This window comes from Harpia harpyja, chromosome 3 (genome assembly GCF_026419915.1).
Source record: "Harpia harpyja isolate bHarHar1 chromosome 3, bHarHar1 primary haplotype, whole genome shotgun sequence".
NCBI lineage: Eukaryota > Metazoa > Chordata > Aves > Accipitriformes > Accipitridae > Harpia > Harpia harpyja.
The window spans coordinates 65,316,459-65,336,723 of record NC_068942.1 but is presented as its reverse complement, the minus strand read 5'-3'; the positions used below and the strand labels follow the sequence as shown (position 1 = coordinate 65,336,723).

At 45.6% G+C, this 20,265-nt stretch overlaps 1 protein-coding gene across 1 annotated transcript in view; it reads right to left on the bottom strand.

The window, feature by feature from the left end:
* Window positions 1-2,108: 2,108 nt before the first annotated feature.
* Window positions 2,109-20,265, bottom strand: part of LOC128140187 (ras and Rab interactor 3-like) — a 174,376-nt gene continuing 156,219 nt past the window's right edge. Inside the window, exons 23-26 of the mRNA XM_052783723.1 lie at window positions 18,337-18,645; window positions 9,087-9,218; window positions 5,249-5,412; window positions 2,109-3,287 (exon numbers count right to left, since the gene is read on the bottom strand). Of these exons, the coding sequence (XP_052639683.1) occupies window positions 2,979-3,287; window positions 5,249-5,412; window positions 9,087-9,218; window positions 18,337-18,645 (914 nt within the window). The 3' untranslated portion in view covers window positions 2,109-2,978. The remainder of the gene's footprint in view (window positions 3,288-5,248; window positions 5,413-9,086; window positions 9,219-18,336; window positions 18,646-20,265) is intronic.

The following is a 20,265-nucleotide window of genomic DNA, read 5'->3' as shown; positions in this document are numbered from 1 at the left end:
ACTACGCTGCTGGTCAGTCACACCCCCCCATCTCTGGGTCTGGCACTGGGGACCCCCAGTCCCACCATACATGGACCCCATGCAGTGTGATACCTGTGCACAGGTGGTGGGAGTTGAGGTGGGTACATGGCTTGGAGTCCTACCAAGGGGGGGGGAGGAGGCTGGTGTGAGGTGGGCCAGAGAGCTAGTCTGGGCCCATGGTTTAGGTGGGAAAGGTAGGCAAGAGGCTGGGGGGGACGGGTGTCCTATGGGAGAGTGGGTGCAAAACAGGATTTGGAGAGTGTGTGGGGCGGGATAGGTTTGAGAAAAAAAGGAAGGTTCGTTAGTGATGCTGCCGAGAGGTTGGAACCTCCTGCTGCCACAGGCTCAGGGGTGACAGTCCAGATTGTCCTCAGCATGGCCAACATGGAGCAGGTCAGCCCTCAGGACATATGGACATCAGTGACGGTACCTACGGGAGAAATAGGACAACCGGCCTCTCTGTGCTGCGTGTCAGGCATTTACTGGCAGTGCTTCCACCAGAGGGGGAAACTGCCATGAGCTCACCCAACATGCAGGGATGGTGGTGGGCTGAGGAGCCGGGCAGGGTGAGGACAAGTTGCCTCACAGCCGGAATGCCCAGGGGACCCTGTACCCAGCCCCTGGGTGAGAGCCTGCCGCCGAGCCATTGGCACGCCATGTCCAGGTCAGCGTGGGAGAAGGCCAAGTGCTGATGTCCTTGCTGCAGCCCGCAGGATGGATGCGGAGAAGCTGCTGTTGGGGCAGAGAGGCCAGCAGCTCCGGAGGCCATGGGGCTCCCCAGGAGCCCATCCCACTGCTACAGCCAGGAGTGGAACAGCGGGGAGCACCAGCGGCAGCCCCAGTCCTGGGCATCGGGCACCTCCCTGGGGATGGGGACAGGCTGAGGCTGGGCCTGGGCATAGCTGTGGGAGCTGGAGACCAGCCCTGCTGCACCATCACTGGGGCAGGGGCTGACAGCCCTGGGAGGCTGAAATGGGGTCCTAGGCCGTGGGCTGGGTAGGGTAGCCCTGGGGAGGCACTGGAGGCAGCAACACCCGTGAGTGCCCTCAGGGCCCTGAGATCAGCATCTCCTCTGTCAGATCGGTACTGGAAACCTGTATCTCAGGTTTGGTCATGGCATCCCGAGTGCCACCCTGAGAACAGCACTGGCTGCCCTGCAAGAGGTTAATGGCAGCTCGAGGGAGGGGTTCAGCTCGGGCATCCTGCTGGTGTGCTGCCCAGAGGCAAGGCGGAGGTGCCGACAGCTGCACATGAGCAGAAATAACCATGAATTTGGAGTCAGCTCAGTGCCAGTGTCACACACTGCAAGCTGTGCACATGATGTCCTCGAAACCAAGATTGCTGTTATTCACTGTTCCTCATTCTTGGTTGTTGTCCGTTCCTGACAAGACACGCACGCAGCCCAAGCTGGCAGATGCACAGCACTGGTTTGCTATCTGCATGCAGATTTGGCCAGTGCATGCTACAGCTGGGGCATGTAGACGTGGATATTTCAAGCCCCAGAGACTGAGAGGGACCCTGCTACATGTGAAACCGTTTTACCTTTGGAGGTTCAGAGTAAGGCAGGGACCTTGGGCAACTTGGCCCGACATGCCCCAATTCTTTTTTGAATGTTAATGGGAGGGAACAATAGCAGCTTTGAGCAAAACTTACAGGAAAACACCCTTTCTTTCTAATCAGAGCTTTGCTAGGCCCAGTCCCAAGTTTGTGTCGCTGCAGTGGAGGTTGCTTGCCTCCTGCATGCATATAATCCAGTCTCTTGTGTTTGTAGTGGGAATCTTGCCTGAATGAAGGCACCCAGAAGACATCGATCTGTCTGGCAATTAAGGCTCCCACTTCCATTTTCCAGTCCTGGAAAACTGTTTTCAAATTTCATGAAATGTGTTTTTGCATTGGTTCAATTTACTCTGTGGGAATTTAAGTCTGCAATGACTGAATGACTGAAAGCACAGGTAGAGAGGAGAATTAGCACGTTCTGTCTGCAACAGCCTGAATTTATTAAAGTAACAACCTGGTGGGACTTGTAGATATGAAAACACTAGAGAAAGTAACATCTGGGTAAAAAGGGACAGGTATTTAATTCTAGCTCCTTTTGCCTTTCAAATTTTAATCTGGTTTGCTACAATGGGCAAATTATTAAGTTCTTTACAAATGGTTATTTTAAAATAAACGCACCATATCACACACAGAAATAAATATACAGTTAACCAGACACTATCATACAACCAATGTGATTAAAACTGCTGTACATGTAAAACTGATGGTGAAGACTTTCAATCTTTAAGAAAAATACATTGATGAAAATGCCTATGCTACCTGATTTCAGTGACAAGTAGATGGCAGAAAATCTATTCTTAATGAATGTACAGGATCATCTTGCGTGGTCTGTAATCATGTGGATTTCAAAGGCAATGATGTGTTGTAGACAGCAAGACAGAGAGGGAGTTCTGCTAGAGGTGGCAACCCTATTCCACTGAATACATCAGACAAGACTCAGTTTATTCAAACTGGGTGAACAGATACTGTAAGGCATAAACACAATCTTACCTCCAAACAGATTGAGGTGTGTGCAGACCTTTCACAGGCCTTGTGCACAGAGGTGTGCCATAATTTATTATGGAGTAAATGTCCACTTTTCCACAAGATCTCTGGATTTTCTCCACTGTCCATTTACATTCTGCAACATCAGCTGGTTGCCAGCGGGAGGTTCTGAGGTTTGATACTTCAAGTGTTCCAGAGGATGAATGTTCTCCTGAATGCTCCTTTTATTTCTGCAAATGAACTCTGCTGAGAAATGCCCTGTATTCAGACAGCATCTACAATTAGCACATCTGCCCCGTGTTGAAGGCCACGCTTCAGAGACCTTCTGAGGTCTGCAGATACCAGAGGATCTCATGAGATAAACTATCCAGCCCTTCCAGGATGACAGCAAACACAACAAAAGAGCAGCATGGCCCTTAGAGAAAGTCTGATTCTTTGACAATTGGAACTGGTGGGGCTTTATGGTCTATTGGTTTATAAATAAAATGGAAATCTTTCTTAGTTTCACTCTTCAGCAGGGAGCCTTTGATATGGTGAGGAAGGGCATCCTTGTCCAGCTGCAGCCACTGGTCATCAACATAAACAAAGAGTCCATAGTCCTTGGGATGGGAGACTTCAAACTTTTCGGCACACTGCTGGCTCAGCTGCTCAGCCGTGGTGCTGTTCTGGGAAGCAAGTGTCCTTGACTGAGCACCAATTTCCAGAAAGGAGATAGAGATGAAATCCTGAAGAGAAACATGAGGATAGATCTTGCAGTTAACATGTGACTTAGGACCAAAGGAGGCAGAATTCAGCCCCAAAGCTCTAGCTGCTTGGAGCTCCTAAACACTCTCAAATATCCTCCAATCATTCGCCAATGCCATAGGTATCCTCTCCTTTCTCCCCTCTGACAAACAAGTTCTGAATCAGCAAATACTTTAACAAACACTTAACAAATTAATGAGCCCTGTAAGGACACAGAAGTGAAAGCTTTTTTCTGATTTTGGTGAATATCCGTAGTGAGTAGTCTGCAACAGTTCCTTCTCCCACCTTTCTACAGCTCCTGAAGAAATAGGATGCAAAGAAGTAACAGACCAGAATAACAAACCAAAAACCTCAGAGATCTGGCCTGAAAACCTCCTGTCTCACAGAAACAGGAAAGGGCTGGCAGTGTGGCGACCCTTGTAACTCCACCATCACCCAAACAGCACCTTGAGAGCGTGTCCTCCAAACTTCCTTCCATCAGTAAGGAAACAGCAGAAGAAGTTATGCTGAGAAGGCTGATTTACTTGTGTCCTGTTTCAGGCAGTAACAACTGTTGGGATGACTTTCCTCTTGCCAAACTCATGAGGAACAGAATCTAGAGAACCTTTGGCCACAGTGGGAACCTGTGTGTTTAATTTGTGCCTTTGAATTTTAAAAAAGTTCCCAGCCTTTTTGGTGAGAAAATACTCAGTTTCCCCAGCAGAAGTAAGATTTGCCAAATAATCGGGCTATGGGTTTCCAAACTGCATTTATGGAGTATCACTGCAGATGAGCAAGGCAGCCAGATGGGTGTGCAGGGGCACACTTAACACCAAAGCAAGCTGTTTACCTCCACCAGGATGGGCTCATGTCTCTGATAGTATCCCTCATTCAAAGGAATGGAAAATGGCCCTTCCGCTGCCAGAGGCAGTGGGAATCTCCTGGGGAAATGTGGCATTTGCTTGCCCAGCTGTTATGCTCCATGCTAGGTACTCGCTATGAGCTACTGCCAGAGCAGCACTTGTGGCTGGATGGGTATTTGACGTGTCTCAGCCACCATTCACACGTTCTGAGATCATCAGGGACTGTTTTGACTGCAATATGGGAAGCATATTAAACCCCATGCTTTCAGAGAGCTATATGGACTGTGTTCTACCTCTCAGGAGACCTTCCCCTGGCTTTCCCCTCGGCATTCAGTTTTCAGTTTTGCACTGTGAAGGCTTTACAGAACCCGAGACGTGGCCTTTGCTGCCTCCCTGTGGATGACAATTTGATCACAGGACATGGGGCTGGCAGGGCATCCTGCCTGCCTGGTTCCTGCACCCAGCCTCACCATGGCAGGAGGCCCAGACCACCCATCCCTCTTGCGACCCTCTTCCACTGGTGCATGGGTAGGTCTTCGCCGGCCCATCCACAGCATGGGCTTCAAAGCTAGCCAGCCGTCGTTGGGTCTGCTCTGCTGCCAGACAGGAGAAGCCAGGCTCTGGAAGATGCTTGTCTGACAGGCCCTTGGGATATCTCAGGTCCTCCTACTGCTTTATGCCACCTAGGAACCACCACTGTGTAGCCTGCTTGCATCTCCTCAGCTTAGCCCAGGACTTCCCCAGGCCCTAAGGACATGGAGCAGAGGGGGTCCCTGCCTCCCCGCCACAGCTCTCCACATGCGAAGGCTCCTAACATGCCTCCTTTGAGAACGAACAACAAAATCACTCTGCAGTCATATTTAAAATTGTATCATTATGAGGGTACTTCAAGACTTCAAAATGCATTTTTTAAGTAATATGTATTTCAAATGAGGTGTGGTTTTTTAAGATTTGGAAATTTTGCACCATATGTACTCTTGTTTTTTAATAGTCATTTGGGTTAATTTTGTTTTAAAACAGTTATCATATTAAAAATTAGTGAGTACAGAGAGAGCATGTTCATCTTCCAGGCTTTCTCCCTAGAAAGTAATGCCAGCTACCTGCACTGATGAACGGGAAGCCCGGGCCTTGTTCAGAGTCCTCCGTCGCTCCCAGCGGTGAATGGAGTCCTGCACCTCCACGCTCAGCTGCCGCGTCACGGTGATTTTGTCGTAGTTCTTGATGTGCTCCAGGGCCCCATAGGTGGTGGTTAAATAATAAGAGCCTGTGAAAGAAGAAGGTCTTGTATGAACATCACACCTGCACAGACCATTCACTTCCACTTCCATCCTGCCTGCTTGTGCCCATGCAAGTGGCCAGTGTCTAACACTTGCACTGTCTGTGCCTTGCTGCAGGGAGTGCGGGGGTGTCTGAAGTCAACCCAAGAGAAATGAGAGCTAATGACCACAGTGTCCTCCAACCCCCTTCTGCTTCACAGCAATGTCACTGCCCAGACCGCTGAGGTTGTAGATGCTCTAGGAGTAAACACTCCTAGGTTTGAAGGCAAACTACTACAAAAACTGTTTTCACGAACAAATCCAAACCATTCTTATATCCAATCCAAATCTACCCTCTTTCAGTTTAAAACTGTTGCCCCTTGTCCTGTCACTACAGGTCTTGGTAAAAAACCTTTCTCTGTCTTTATATATGGAAAGGCCACAATAAGGTCTCCCCGGAGCCTTCTGTTCTCCAGGCTGAACAACCCCAACTCTCCCAGCCTTTCCTCATAGATAAGGTGTTCCATCTCTCTGATCATTTTTGTGTCCCTCCTCTGGACCTGCTCCAACAGGTTCACGTCTTTCCTGTGCTGAGGACTCCAGAGCTGGACGCAGTACTCCAGGTGGGGTCTCACCAGCGCGGAGCAGAGGGGCAGAATCACTGTCTTTGACCTGCTGGCCACGCTTCTTTTGATGCAGCCCAGGATACGATTGACATTTAGAGCCTGGGGGCTCAGCACCGTTGAAGGCTGTCTCAGACCTGCACGGACAAGTCACCCTCTCCTCCCTCCATCTCTATCAACTAGACAGGGAGCCCAGGCGTTTGGCTGAGAGTAATTCCTGGACCGTTTGGAGTTGCGGGATAAAACTTGGTAAAGCAGAGAAACAGGGGATAGAGCAATGAAAGCCTGCAGCCAGTCCTTTTCCCTCAGGAACTCCCCGACTGCTGTGGTGTTGGCTACAGCAGGTAATAAATAACGAGCTGCGGCAGCCAGGGAAGCAGCTGGGCCATTGTAAGAACAGGCTTCACTAACAGAGATGATAAAAGGACAGAGTTGACTATGAGGAAGCTGCTGCTTTGGTCGTGGGGCAGCCCCATGTCAGGGCACGGCCCCAGCACCAGGTTAATTAAAACGGCTCGTTTTCCCAGCTGCCCCCCCCACCCCCCGGGCTCAGCTCCGCTGATGAGCCAGAGGCTCCGGCCAGAGTCTCCTCCGAAGGGAGGGAAGGAGCCAGCCCGCGGAGCTGCTCCAGCCGCAGCACAGCGTCCCAGAGGCAGCGGGGACGAGGACGCGGCCCCGGGGCCTCCAGGCGAGAGCCTGCCTGGCCTGAAGCGGGGCGGGGGGCCAGGCCGCGGCGGGGGCCGGCAGTGCCCGGCAGTGCCCGCCTCGTCTGCAAGGCCCCATGCCGGGAGAGATACGTCGCCCAGGCCCCTGCGTGATCCCCTGATCCTGCTCCCCTCGCCCCGGGTGCCAGGAAAACGGAGAAATAAAAGTCGCCCCTCAGCTGGGCGGAGCTCCCCGTTTTTAATAAGTTTCATAATAATTGCTGTTGCCTCTAGATGGCACTTCCACATCAGCCAAACCTCGCACCAGCCTGCCTGGGGTTTCGTAGCCCCTCCTCGGGCCCCGATGAGCTCCACAGCCATTGCAGCTGGTTGCGTAAGGGGTGGCTAAGACAGCATTTTATTTAAGAGCGGTATTTTTAGAGCACCATTAAAGTTTGGTGTAGCAGAGGAGGGACCAAGACATTGCCATTTGACTTTCTGTACTTGGGTGGATCCGATGAGGAATGTCCCATAGCTACGCAGGTCTGCACACACCAAAAATACTCTCTTTTTCTTTACTGTCTCCCACAAAGTGCGGCTGAGAACAGGCTAACAAGCCTTCAAGTGCCACTTTTCCCATATTAAGTATAGTTGCTACCCTGCCTTGTCTGCCATTCAGTATTTCTCCTGCTCTGGCAGAGTCAGGGGTGCCAGTGATGGGACCTGCGACCTGGTGTATCCCTTCCTCAGAATCCAGGGAGGAAGATCTCCCAGTCCCCCACAACAGGAATTCATTACATCTTCATTAAGAATTAATTTTTCTTCCACTTTCTGGTATCTTCATTTCCACACAGTCATTCCCCATCATCTGTCCTTGCCTTTGCCCCAGTAGTCAACATCACTGTTGTTATAAAATTCATTCAAAGTAAATTTTTAATTTGGAGGCCAGATTTAAATGATTTTGTGCATTGACCTGATGAAATTTCACAGTTTTCTCACTTCTGCTTTCCTTTTTTTTTTTTCTTTTATTTCTGTGCCTGAATTACCTTTTGCCATTTAACTTTGAAAGGCCTAACTCAAGTTGACTTTTGCCAGTTCCCATTTTAGCCCTGTGCTTCACAATCTCAGACCTGTCTTCACTGAGACGTTCTTTTTTTTCTGTTCCCTGTATCTGGAGTTACTCCCGGTCTCCTTTCTGATATGGTTATTTAGCCAGTTTGATCTGGAACTCCCTTGCAAAAGTTTTTCCCTTTGACTGGAGTACACATTTCACACAGTCTTTGCATCTTTGACTTAAGAGAATTTCCAGCCAGCTTTGCCTTCGATAGCCTGAGCTCCCCAACCCTGCTGACTTTAGTAACCAGCCTGGTGGTGTGCCCTTTTGAAATTAAGAACCTGTGGGCAGCGTAGTCACCAAAACCAGCTTCGTTATGTCAGCAAAATGCTGTGCTTAGGCTAACATTTTTTTCTGCTAACAATTCTTTTCAGCAGAAAAATTAGCTTGTGCAGAAAGCCCTCACTAATATGATTGTGTTGATACTGCTCATTCTGTTAGTACTTACTTTTGCAAACCTCTGCACTGTGCTGGGATGACATGCTCTTAGTTACAGACTTACACCTCCATTTAATATAAATAAAATTAGTCTGCTGTTGTTCATCCAGGACTCCTTCCTAGAACCTCAGTACTTACCAAAACAAAGTCTAAAATAAAACCCATTTTATTGGTTTAGTGACTACTTGGTGAAAAGTGATCTCTGTTCCTAATTCAGAATGCATAACCCTGTCACTGTTACTAGCATTTGCTTCTCAAGCTATATTTGAGAAACTAAAGGCCCACAGTTCCCTGGGTTGTTTATCCCTCTAATAGCAGAGGTCTTCATTCACACCCAAACCCAGTATTCCTCTCTAACCCGACTTTCCTTTCTCTGCCTTGCTATGATACTCAGCCAGAGAACATTGTCAAAGGGGTCACTCAAATTTAAGAGTAGAGTGAACATGAGAATGATGTATGGCCACAGGCATAAAATGCAGTTTAAGAAATGTCCTCTTTTCTCATTAGAATAAATAAAAGTGTCCACACAATGGATTGCAGCAGCAGTTTAATTTTAGGTAAAGACCTTTTAACTTTTCAGCCTTTGGGCCAAGGAACACTAGATGTCTCTGTTTAGGTTATTAATCCAGCAACTCAGTTCTCATTTATGCTGCGTCCCTGCCTTTCTAGTTGGTGTCTAAGGGCACTGCACTGCTAAGTTAAAGTGTTTGACAATAATTTTAGAGCCTCAGATTTGAAAAGCTTGGCCAAAGCTTATCCACAAAGCCTAGCCGGAGCCTTGCTGCCCCACTTTCACAAACACTGAAGAGAGATGAGTAATGATTTCCAAAGTGAATATCCCAGGAGCAAACACTGTACTCTACCTTCCCCTAGCTGCAGAGCAGGGTCCATGAGCTCCATCATATATTCCACATTGAGAAGGACTTCAGTCAAGTTGCTGCGGGCCAACACATACATGAGCACGGGGAGGAAGTCATCTGCACCATATGGTTTCCCTAAGCAAAGAGAAAGACAGAGTGGTCCCAATAAACTCACCACAAAGACATGTTCCCACACAAGAGTGACAGCTTCTCACCCAGCACGTCCTTTGCAGACTTTAGCTTATGTTATCTGAAGAGTTAAAGCTTAAAAGCAGCAGCAAAGAAAAAAAATGCTGAAAAGGGGAAAGTTAGTTCTCTTAAAAAGTAAGTAAATTTGCTTCAAGCCCAAAATATGAGCTTGAAAATTTTCAGTGAGCTCCACTTCTGCCATTCTTTATTAACTGGAAAAAGAAAAACTTAAACTTTATGGATCACAGACAAGGGACAATCCTTCAAGATTGCAAAGGCTGCCAGCTTGGCCCTCTGATTTGACACTGCCATCAAGACTGCAATTCACATTTTCAATATTAGCAGCAAAGTTGTCTACATGCATTAGGGGTATTTATTCTCTTAGGTTCGCTCTATGTTTGGAACCAAAGAGCAGAAAAATGGAATTTGAGATAGTGGGGTTTAGGACTGAGGACTTCTGTGTTTATGTTCCTTCAGAAGGCAAAACATAGCACTACATATTCCTAATTAAAACAGTCTCCCAAGAGCTAGGATCTAAGAGGAAGCATCTTTTCAGCCATGGTGTCTAGCTAAGAAAACAAAAGCCTTTCATGCTGGACTTTTAGACGAGGTTTTGGACTTGGTGTGCAGCAGGTGCTACAGGAACAGATCCTCATGGGCTCAAGATTTCCTGTGCTTAAGACATTCATATCAACAAAGTCAACAAAGTGATCTTATATATAATCTGTAAAAGCTCTTTGGGATCTCTGAGGGCAAAAAAGTGTACATGTTAACAGTCATCATTATAAATAATTACTACTTTAAATAGAATCCAAACTGAAGCTTCACTGCATAAACAGCAAAGAACACAAGGATAACTTTTCTTATTTGAAAGATGCTTTCACTTTCTACCAACATGTCATAAATTCATCATGGACAACCCATAATAACAAGTTGCTTAACAGGCCTATCTTCCCAACATTCAGGGTTGACCATTCCTCTTAGCCTAAGCCCAGACTGCTTTCATTCTGAATGTCCTCCTTCAGATGGAGGGCAGTTTTCCTCACCTGAGCACTTGGATGTGTTCGTTTCATGGGCCATGTGTGTCTCACTTGAGAACCATTTGTCTCACCTCACAGAATCAAAGCTACCCTTGATGTAGCTTCAGTGAAATTATGCCCTAGACATTTTTGGCCCATAGGCCACATGCCTGTCCATGGTAGGGCATAAATTCCTATTTCTCAAATGTTCCCACTGACTTATTTCAAATCTTTGCCATGAGTCAGCTTTCCTTTTTTTGTCATTCATAGCTGACGCAGATTCTCCACTGGCAAAGAAAGATACTCTTCTGAAGCCTCAAATAAACATGAGCTTAGCCCCTGATTAAAAAAAAAAAAAAAGGATGACTTTAAAATAAACCCAGTAATATATCTAGTGAACAGAGAGTTGATCCAGTTAAAACAAAGTGTTGGAGGATAAGAGACTGTGAGGGCTCTAATTCAGTCTGTTTCTAACAGAGTCCGCACACACCACAACATAGATAATTTATTTAATGAAAGCTGGATTAACGCTTTCAATTCTGTTTGCTTTATTATGGCTGCCTTTAGTTAAATGACACAGCCTTAGGTCTTCAACCAAACTATAAAAGGACCATACTGTTTCATTAACATCTGGATGGACATTTTGTTTGTCTGTTGTTGCCTTCGCTCATGTCTCTTCAGAGACATAAGCTCTGTGAAGGGTCCCATTAATTACTGTCAAATATATTACCTTAATACAAGCAGCTTAGTATTACAGCTATTTAATATTGTCTAGCATAAAAAGATGACACAACTGAGATATGAAAATATACTAGAAGAACTGCACAGAGAAAAGCCCTATTCTCCTTTTGACCTGAGTAAAGCAGATACCAACAGAGTTAGTTCTGTATAAAACTAGTGTAAAGGAAGATGAAGTACCAAAGAGCTTGCTGGGTTCATTTTTTCCCCTTCTTTAAAAACTTTTTGTTTATGATATAGTAGTTACTGACCAGTGGCATGGATTGGGTGCTTCTGATTTCCTGAAAGCCAAGGGATTTCCTGAAGGCCAAGGGTTTTCCAGTGCAACACCAACAGCAAAATTTTCTCTTCCCTACCACTTCATTTTCATGACCAATCCATGTTGTGTCTGCTAGGGCATCCAAGAAAATTGCTACTTCACAACACGAATTCCTATCCACTGGAAAAAAAATGCTGTTTTTTTTTTTTATAAAATGTCACCAAGAGAGATCACCAACCAGCCAATGGACTGACCAACCAATGCAGAGTGGAAACAGAAACTTGGAACAATTCCATGTTCCCAGCCATCAACTTCTAGCACCAACTGAAATGGAAGTTAGAGGACACTTTTCAAGAACTCCTACAGAATATCTCTATTTCTTTTTTATTGTCTGAGAAGTGGTTGTATATACAAGCAGGCACCAAGTCAATTACTCTTCACTGCTGTCTATCATTTCTATAAGCTGATTTAGCTACTCTGCCTACCAGCCCTTGTTATAAACCTTTCTCAACTTCAAGATTTCATAGAAATATTTTGGACTCCCAGCTGTTTATATGGCTTAAATACAAAAATCTGATATACAGTTTCTTTTTGATTAATAAACTCAGAGTATGGATGTCTGACTGCAATAATGGAAAGCACAAGTCTTGAGCACAAGTCTTATGAGGAGCGGCTGAGGGATCTGGGGTTGTTCAGTCTGGAAAAGAGGAGGCTGAGGGGAGACCTTATCGCTCTCTACAACTACCTGAAAGGGGGTTGTAGTGAGGTGGGTGTTGGTCTCTTCTGTCAGGTGGCTGGAGATAGGACAAGAGGAAATGGCCTCAAGTTGAGGCAAGGGAGATTTAGGTTAGATATTAGGAAAAATTTTTTTACTGAGAGGGTTATCAAACATTGGAATGGGCTGCCCAGGGAAGTGGTTGAGTCACCATCCCTGGAGGTATTCAAAAAGCGAGTGGACAGGGTACTCCAGGGCATGGTTTAGGGGGCATGGTTAATGGTTGGACTCGATGATCTCGAAGGTCTTTTCCAACCGAAATGATTCTATGATTCTATGATTCTATGATTCTATGAAAGAGTACTCATTCTCCATATGCTGTATGCTCATAACCTGCATAAATTACTAGACATCATTTTAATCCACTTGTGGGAATATGAAGCCTGATTCTTAAATACCTACATCTGTAGCTAAAGCTGAAGTCAGCAGGAGCTATAGGTGTCAACAAGAGAAAAGCAAAGCTAATCATCAGGGATCTCTCTCTGACTCCATGTGTTGCCACAAACTTCCAGTGCTGCCTAGGGCAGGTCAGGCATGGTATATTGTGCCTACTCCTTGTAGGCATCACAACAGCTTCTCTCTACTGACTGCACATGGAGCCAAGGACAGGCGCCTGAGAGGGCAGGACTCTGAACCTCCCGTTGTCCTCCTGGCCTTGGATGTCACAGCAAGCACAGGGACTAGCTCAGACATGTACAGCCATCAGACCAAGTATGGCCCCGAGACACCCTGTATCTCAGTCCATCCATGGGAATAATAGGTGCTGTCAGCAACTCAAATATGACCAGAAGCAGGAGGCACAAAGATACATGAAACAGTGCCTGTGAACCAAGACACCTGAGAGGTTGGTGCTGCTCAGCATCCTGCAACCCACATGCTCCCTGTGCCATGAAAGGCACCAGGGCACTAACCAGAGTCCATCTGGGGGCTGCAGCAGGCATGTTCTCTGCAGGCTGCTGCCTCCTCAGCTCCACTTTTAATCTGGACCAGAGCCAAGCTCCCAGACCTGCATGTCTAGTGCAATCTGTGGTCTCTCACAGAGGGGTATGTTTGCAGCTGACAAGAGTTAAATCTAGCTCTGATCCTGCACTGGTTTCAGTGACACTGGGACTGAGTTTGCTTGTTTAAGGTGGTGTTGTCCTACTCCAGATTTGACTTGCTTGCTTTATTTCCCCCTCTTCCCTGCAGGATCAGGAAACATTTATTTCATAAATATCTGTAAGAAGCTTAAAATAAGCCTTCTCTTCTGCCACAAACTCATCCTATTATGTTTATAGTAAAGCAAATACAACGTCAGCTCCTGGCTGGGATGCAGAGCTTGAATGGAATGGGTATTAATTAAATACATGATTTAAAGCAACTGGAATTCTGCCCAAGCCTCCATAAAGAAATTACAGCCTATTTTAACACATTCATGCACTTTTTTTCCCTCCATGTATATTCTAACAACCAGCAGACAGTGACGATGCTCTGCATCTTGCTCTAATATTTTACAAACACTGGAATGATGTCTAGCAGCAGCTCTCCAGGAAATATGAATTTTAGCCTCAGTTTATAGCTGGGAAACCTGAGGTACAGAAAGGTTAACTGAGATTTGTTCCGGATCATAAGAAAAGATTGTGACCATCCTTCAACTCCCTAGCATTTTGCTGTCTCTTGCTGTCCATCCCATACTACTTCAGCAAGGTTTAATTTATGGTATAGTTGAATTAAGAGAGTTAATACATGCAGGCAGCATGAATCCATTTCAGAAACATATGTTTTACAGATCAGAGGAATTTGTTCCCCTAGAAAAATATGAACTGGCTCTTTAATTCAAATGTAGCAATTGTGCTAGCCAGAAAAAAGATACAATCTCTAGTCCATCAGCCTTCATTAATAGTAACCTAAATGCAAATAACCTCTTCCTAAAGATAACAAAGCAAAACTGTTATGTATTGCTTTATTTTCCTTCTCAGCAGTGAGCAGTGTGGTGGGATTGCTCTGACTTAGTTTTAGGAACTTCTAGCATCAGTTCTACTCCGGCTGCTGAAGTATTTGAGGCCAATTTCCTTTTCACAGGCTCAGCTAACCCACTGAAGACACACTGTTTCATGTCCTTGCCTTTGTCAACTGCAGAGCCATATAGGATTGCATCAAGGCAACTAATATTCAGCTGCTCAGTTCTATACGGGATGACAAACTTCATCCTAAAAGCTAGGGAAGAGAAGGATTCCAATGGAATATATATCCTATCTTTCCTCTTCTTCCAAAAGCACACTATGCATTAGCCATGCAAAACTATGCAATAGAAATTATTAAATCAGATGGTTTAGGGCCAATCACCTAGCCAACTCCATCACTAGTACAGCACTGGTTTTGAACTATATACTTTAGCTCCCCGTGCAGTTCAAAAAAGAAGCTTCATAATCTTAGGGAGGCCACAAGTTAAAAATGTTGCAGTAAGAAAATTGTTCCTCTGTTCATTCTTCTTGAATCTCCTTTGAAAGCAGTCTCCCCATCTTTCAAACTTCCAAGTTAAGCTTAGAGCCTTTCCATGTCTGATTTTCCCCGCTCATGGGCTGACCAAGCTTGGCCTGTTTGTCTTGCACAGTATTTCTTCATAACCCAATGCCTACTGTTCCACTATTTTTGCTTTTCCATCAGTTCTCTTCCACAGAGCAGCAGCTCCGAGGTAGCACAGGGCTGGGAGATCCAGGCTCACCACTGCCGGTACACACCACACTTACTGCATATTTGCATCTTGTTTATCACTCCACAAGTGTCACTTGTGTTTTTGATAGAGTGAAAAGCAGAGATTCTCATTCTACGCCTACCACACAATATGCCTTTGACATTTTGTCAGAGTAAAGGTATTTCTGAAAGATAAATAATAAGCCGTTTTTTCTACATAAGATTACAGTGCTTCTATATAAATGAGATATGTGCCCAACTCTCCCTGTGGGTATTGGGGCATGCCTTCCAAATGTAGGAGCAGTCAGAGAGTTGGGAGCTTACAGCTGCCTGTGAGTCCTGCCTCTTACTTTTCTAGTGCACAGATAAAAATAATGCCAGCCAGTTTGCAGGGGAGGAGTTGGGTGGGTTTCCAAACTCTACTTCTTCTTTTAATGCGTATTATTCTTACTAACTACTGCTAGTATTTTTAGAAGGCAGGTTACATATTTTTTGATCATTCTTGGAGGCATATGTTGCTGTTATTTAAGTTTGCACAGAATTCAGAAAAGCTCAGTGAGACACCACAATGCTATTGTAATTGCCCCTTTGGGGACGATTCACTTACTAATACCACTGCCTACACTGTACCTGTGAACATCTGAACCAGTACCTCTAAACTCCTTTTATAGCCAGTGATGAACTAATCAATATCATCAGTGGAGTTTGTCATGAGTCATCTCACCCTAAAACAGACACCTACATCTAGCCAGATGAATCAACTGAACACCATCGACTAAGTCCCCGTTGTCTATAATGAGAAGCTAGACATGACACCCATCTGTGGCCACCTACAGCTAGATGTAGCTGTAGATGAGTCCTACTTCAACATAGATCTGTATCTTGTAGTCATACTCAGAGGTCTGTTGGGAGAAAGGTGTATTGACAAAGCCTGTGAACTCATCTTCCTGATTCCTTGTGATGAATCAGATCCACAAGTTGATGGCCTTCAACTTGAGGAAGAAACGTTAGTTTAAACCAGCTGAGGGTCTGACCCATTCAGTTAATTGTCTAAGTATCAGGGGGTTCAACCACAACCAATTTTTCAGACACATTTTGTCATGTAGTATGAATTGCAACCAAACCAGAGAACTCCTCCTTAAAATGGCCCAATATACATGGAGTCAGTCAAGGCTGACTTCAAAGTTTCATGACTCTTTCAGCAGTGCAAAGATGGGCACTATCGCAGGCACAGATGTTCCTGAGTAAGCCTATCCCTAGTTTTAAAGAAAACTTGGTACCTGTCTGGACACCCTGGCCAAACCTGGACTGCTGTACATGGGTCTCAACATGTTAAAAAACTTGTGTTTTCATGGAGGTCTGAAAAAAAACGGTGCTTGATTTGGCAGTATTTGCACTTTTCTTTGAGATATGAAACCATATTCTCAGGTCAGCTTATCCTACAGTCAGCCTAAAGTGGATAAAGAACTGGCCTGAGCTACCAAATTGCAAATTAAACCAGACAACATAAGTAGTTCCCATGTTACCGAACAGATAATTTTTCTGATAGAGGTAGACTGACTTTGGTCCTGCGGCAGAGGGAATGATTAGTTTTGTGTTCCACCTGCTCTGATCTTGGAAGAGGAGGGAACTTTCTAATTCAGCAGTGAGTAAAAGGAGCTAAAAGAAGAACAGACTATTGCACAGGAAGCTGAGCATGGCCTCTGCTCTTCCTGTGCAAAGAGCACTGTGCTGCCTCGGGGCTGGCTGAAAGCAAAAGGGGCCTGGGCCACTGCTCTCGAGAGAGCTCTCAGAGAGCAGGAGGCGAATTCCTACCCGCTGAAAGCTGGTCTGAGCAGCCCGCAGCGTGCTCTTCTGCACACCACCAGCTGGGAATTCCCTGTCAGAAAAATATTTCCGTTTTCTGAATGTTTGTCTTTGCCAGGTGGAAAATCAAAGTGATCTGAGGTCAGTTCATTCTGTTGAAAAAGTTCTACACATTTCACTTCTAAGTGGGTCTACAGGACGTTTCACTCAATTTCTCTCCGAGTCCACTGTCTTCCAGGAGTAAGACTATAGCATTCTCCTCCCCTTAACCTCTTTTTCTGGTCTGAATTCATTGGGGCATATTTCCTTAATGCCAGGCCAGTTTTTTTCTGACCAGGCCCTGATATGCATCACTGATCATACATACTGGAGAGGGGACTGGACACACAGGGGTGAAGTCAGCTTCTGACCTACACCCCACTTGCAGTACTACTCAATGTGAGAAAACAGCTGAGCTGGCTGAAATGAAGTGCTTTGGTTAGCATAGCAAACCACAATGAAATTCTCTGATTTCATGAATGACAATCGTTTAAAACATATAAGGTTTTTTTTAATTATTTCCCTGACATAAAATGACACAATGCATTTCCTGCAACAGAGAAATTCCAGCCCTGAGCTAACTGAGGTGTGACAGATAACATAATGTACCACCAGCATCGGAAGGAGACTGTGTCTCCTATGTGGGTTTTAATGAGGCATGCGAGTATTTGAGCTATACCAAATTTACTCTCAAACCTAACACAACTGTTTTAACAAAGTTATAGCAAATTCCCCTGTATGTGTCCAAATCTTCTCATCATACTTGAAGACAGTCAGAAGTCCTATCCACCCTGCAGCTTAGGCTCAGCCCTGGGGTGGCTTCTTGCTCTGCTGTTAATGTGTCTAGATTGGTCATTGAATCTTGCTGCATACTGTCCAAGGGATGACTCTGAGGTGAGGCTCAGAAGGGACACAACAATTCCTGTATGAGTACTCCAAAGCTGTTGTCAGTACAAAATAAAGCAGAACAGCTAAAAGTACCTTTGGAGATTGTGATTTCTTGAACAGCCTCAGGTTGTTGCAAATTAATATCTGGCTTCTCTCCAAATTTATGCATGGCTGGTCATCAGCTCACCAGTATACAAAGAAAACTCTTAAACTGGCAAGGCAGATTCCTGGAGGAAGGGGCTTCCTGGTCTATCTGCAAAAATGCATCCTGTCTGCAGGCCAAGGGCTTAATGTGTGCATTTAGTGGTTGGCCTGAGGCCCAAGTTATATTTATAGTCAGAGCACGTACTTCCTCACACCGAAGAAGTGTAGTAGTGGCTTTTGGAATTTACTGGAGCATCAGGAATTAGTAACAAACAGTACTAGCATTTTGCGTCTCCTCCTCAGTTTAGGCAAAACTTTGTAAAGGCCAAATCAAGAGACTTTTCCCAAAGACCCATTCCTAGAATTTACCATTAAGCTGCTACAAGCTGGGACAGATCTCTGAGGATTTATGGAGAGCTGTGTGAAGACCTGTGCAAAAAGGACATTACCCATAAAATACACACTTAATGGATATCTGGGTTTTGGAGTTATGGAGCTTAAAGTTAACCAGGTAACATCTTATACCTGTTATTAGTGCAGAGAACTTCACAGTCACTAACCAGCCCATTCTGAACACAACCCGTGGACAGCTGATACCAAACACACTGACCATCACTGTTACCTCCAATTTGAATATTACCACATCAACTTTATCATAAACCCTGTTCCTTTGATACATGGAGAAGGACCAGTGAGGGATACCATTTCGTAGGAGTGCTGTACCTGGGTTTCCCTGAGACATGGAGTCATAGATTAGTTTGCAGGACTTTAGCAAGATGGCAATCTTCTTTTCTGGGGAGTAGGCCTTGTGCATGGTTGTGAACTTGTGAAGGATCTTTTCCAGCACAACAGTTTCAGGCACACTGGTCGTGACACCTAGGTCAGTGGTAGTTGTGTTTTGTATCACAAGTTGGTTCTCTTTTAGCTGCTGTAAAGATCCATCTTTGTTGTGGATTTCTTTTAAGTAAGAATCAATGGCTTCTTTTAAAGGTTTCAGGACACATTTGTACAAAGCCGTCTCAGCAATCAATTCTGCATAGAGAAGGGAGAACACAAAAGTCCATGATAAATAATCAACACAGTAGTACAGGTGCAATTAAAACGCCTAAGAAAGCATGTGCTTTGTTATTCATGCACTACTGCATAGCTGTGAGCAGGAACAGAAATTACATCCCAGAAAGTAAATGTTTCATTACCAACACCCTCGAGAAGTCCTGGATAGGCTTGAGATGAACAGCAATACGCAGCCTCTGCCACTGGAGCTGTCGGAGAGTTCCTGCTACCAGCAGCCCCTGCTGTCTTTGCCTGACTCCTGGCTGACCAGCATGGCACTGTCAGACAGCAGGAAAGCCAACTCTGGGAAGAGGTGTGGAACCTCACCTAACTGTGCTTCTTTTCACAGCCCTGCCTTTACAGATGCCAGGTGGGATTCATCTCATGTCCCTTCTGACGTCTCCCTCTGACCTGTTTGAGATATTCACTTTGGGATGAAATGAATTGCATCCTCAAAGTGCCCTTTCTCTGCAGTGACTGAAAAGGGGCTGTAGCCACCAGCTCAGAGACAGACACCAACATTGGGTCAGGAGTTTCTCACCCTTACTGCTCAAATGACTCTAACTTACTGATAACTTAAGTCACCTCTTACGCCACCTGTGGATGAGGAAATAGTCTGTGTGGGTTGAACGCTTGCTTAATATTTAGCAGGAGACAAAAGGAAGCATGAGAGACTGTGAGAAAGTCTGTTGTATGACTTCTAGAAACCAGAGGCAGAGCTAGAGGTACTGCAAGGGATCCTCTTGTCACCCTTGCACCAAGGCAAAAAGGTCACTGGCAAAAGCGTTCATCCGCTCAGCCAGTGAGGAATGAAGCAGAGGGCAGTAATGTTTATGTATACAAAATGCAACTATTTTAAAGAATTCAGAGAATCAGTCAGCCTGAAGCAGGACAAATTCAAATGGGAAATCTTCCACAGTGGGAATCCCTGTCCTCCACAGGAGAAGACAGCCCTCCGAAGGCTGACTGGGTCATATCATCCTGTTGAGGAACTGTCAGTGAACGGGGCTAGATCTATCTAACCAAGCATGTCTGTGTGAAGGTGGGGGGAACCTTGCACACATGCAGCTCTACCAAGCTGAACAAGGACACTTCTTTCTGCCTCCTCTCCACCTACCCTAATCAAGATTCAAGACAGAATTCTCTGTGCTGACACCCCCTCTGCCTCGAAGAAAGGGGTTATTGGGACAAAAATTGCAGGTGTTACATGAGGTGCATGAACAGTGAAAGCATAGCTCCCCTCTCCTAGCCATGGCAAGGGGCTGGAAGCAGGACTGTTCTGCTGGGGAGACTGCAGGATCGTGTGAAGCCTTTGCTGGGTGAGAAAGAAGTCAGCAGGGCCTGCTGAGACTGACAGCTGAGTGCCTCTGGGTCCTGGCTCACCACTTAGCTGGGTCCCACCTAATACTGGAGCTGCAGGATCCCCTGGAATCCCTGATCACTTCTGTGTTGGGGGTCTTCCAGCTCCCAGCTTGCTTCAAGCCAACTTAGGGATCTCATAAATAGCTCTGCATTGGTTCTCAGGTCCTCAAGAAACAGTTTTAAGTCCAAAGAAGCATGTGAGTGCATGCATGCATACTTTTTCTGGCTGTATGGCTT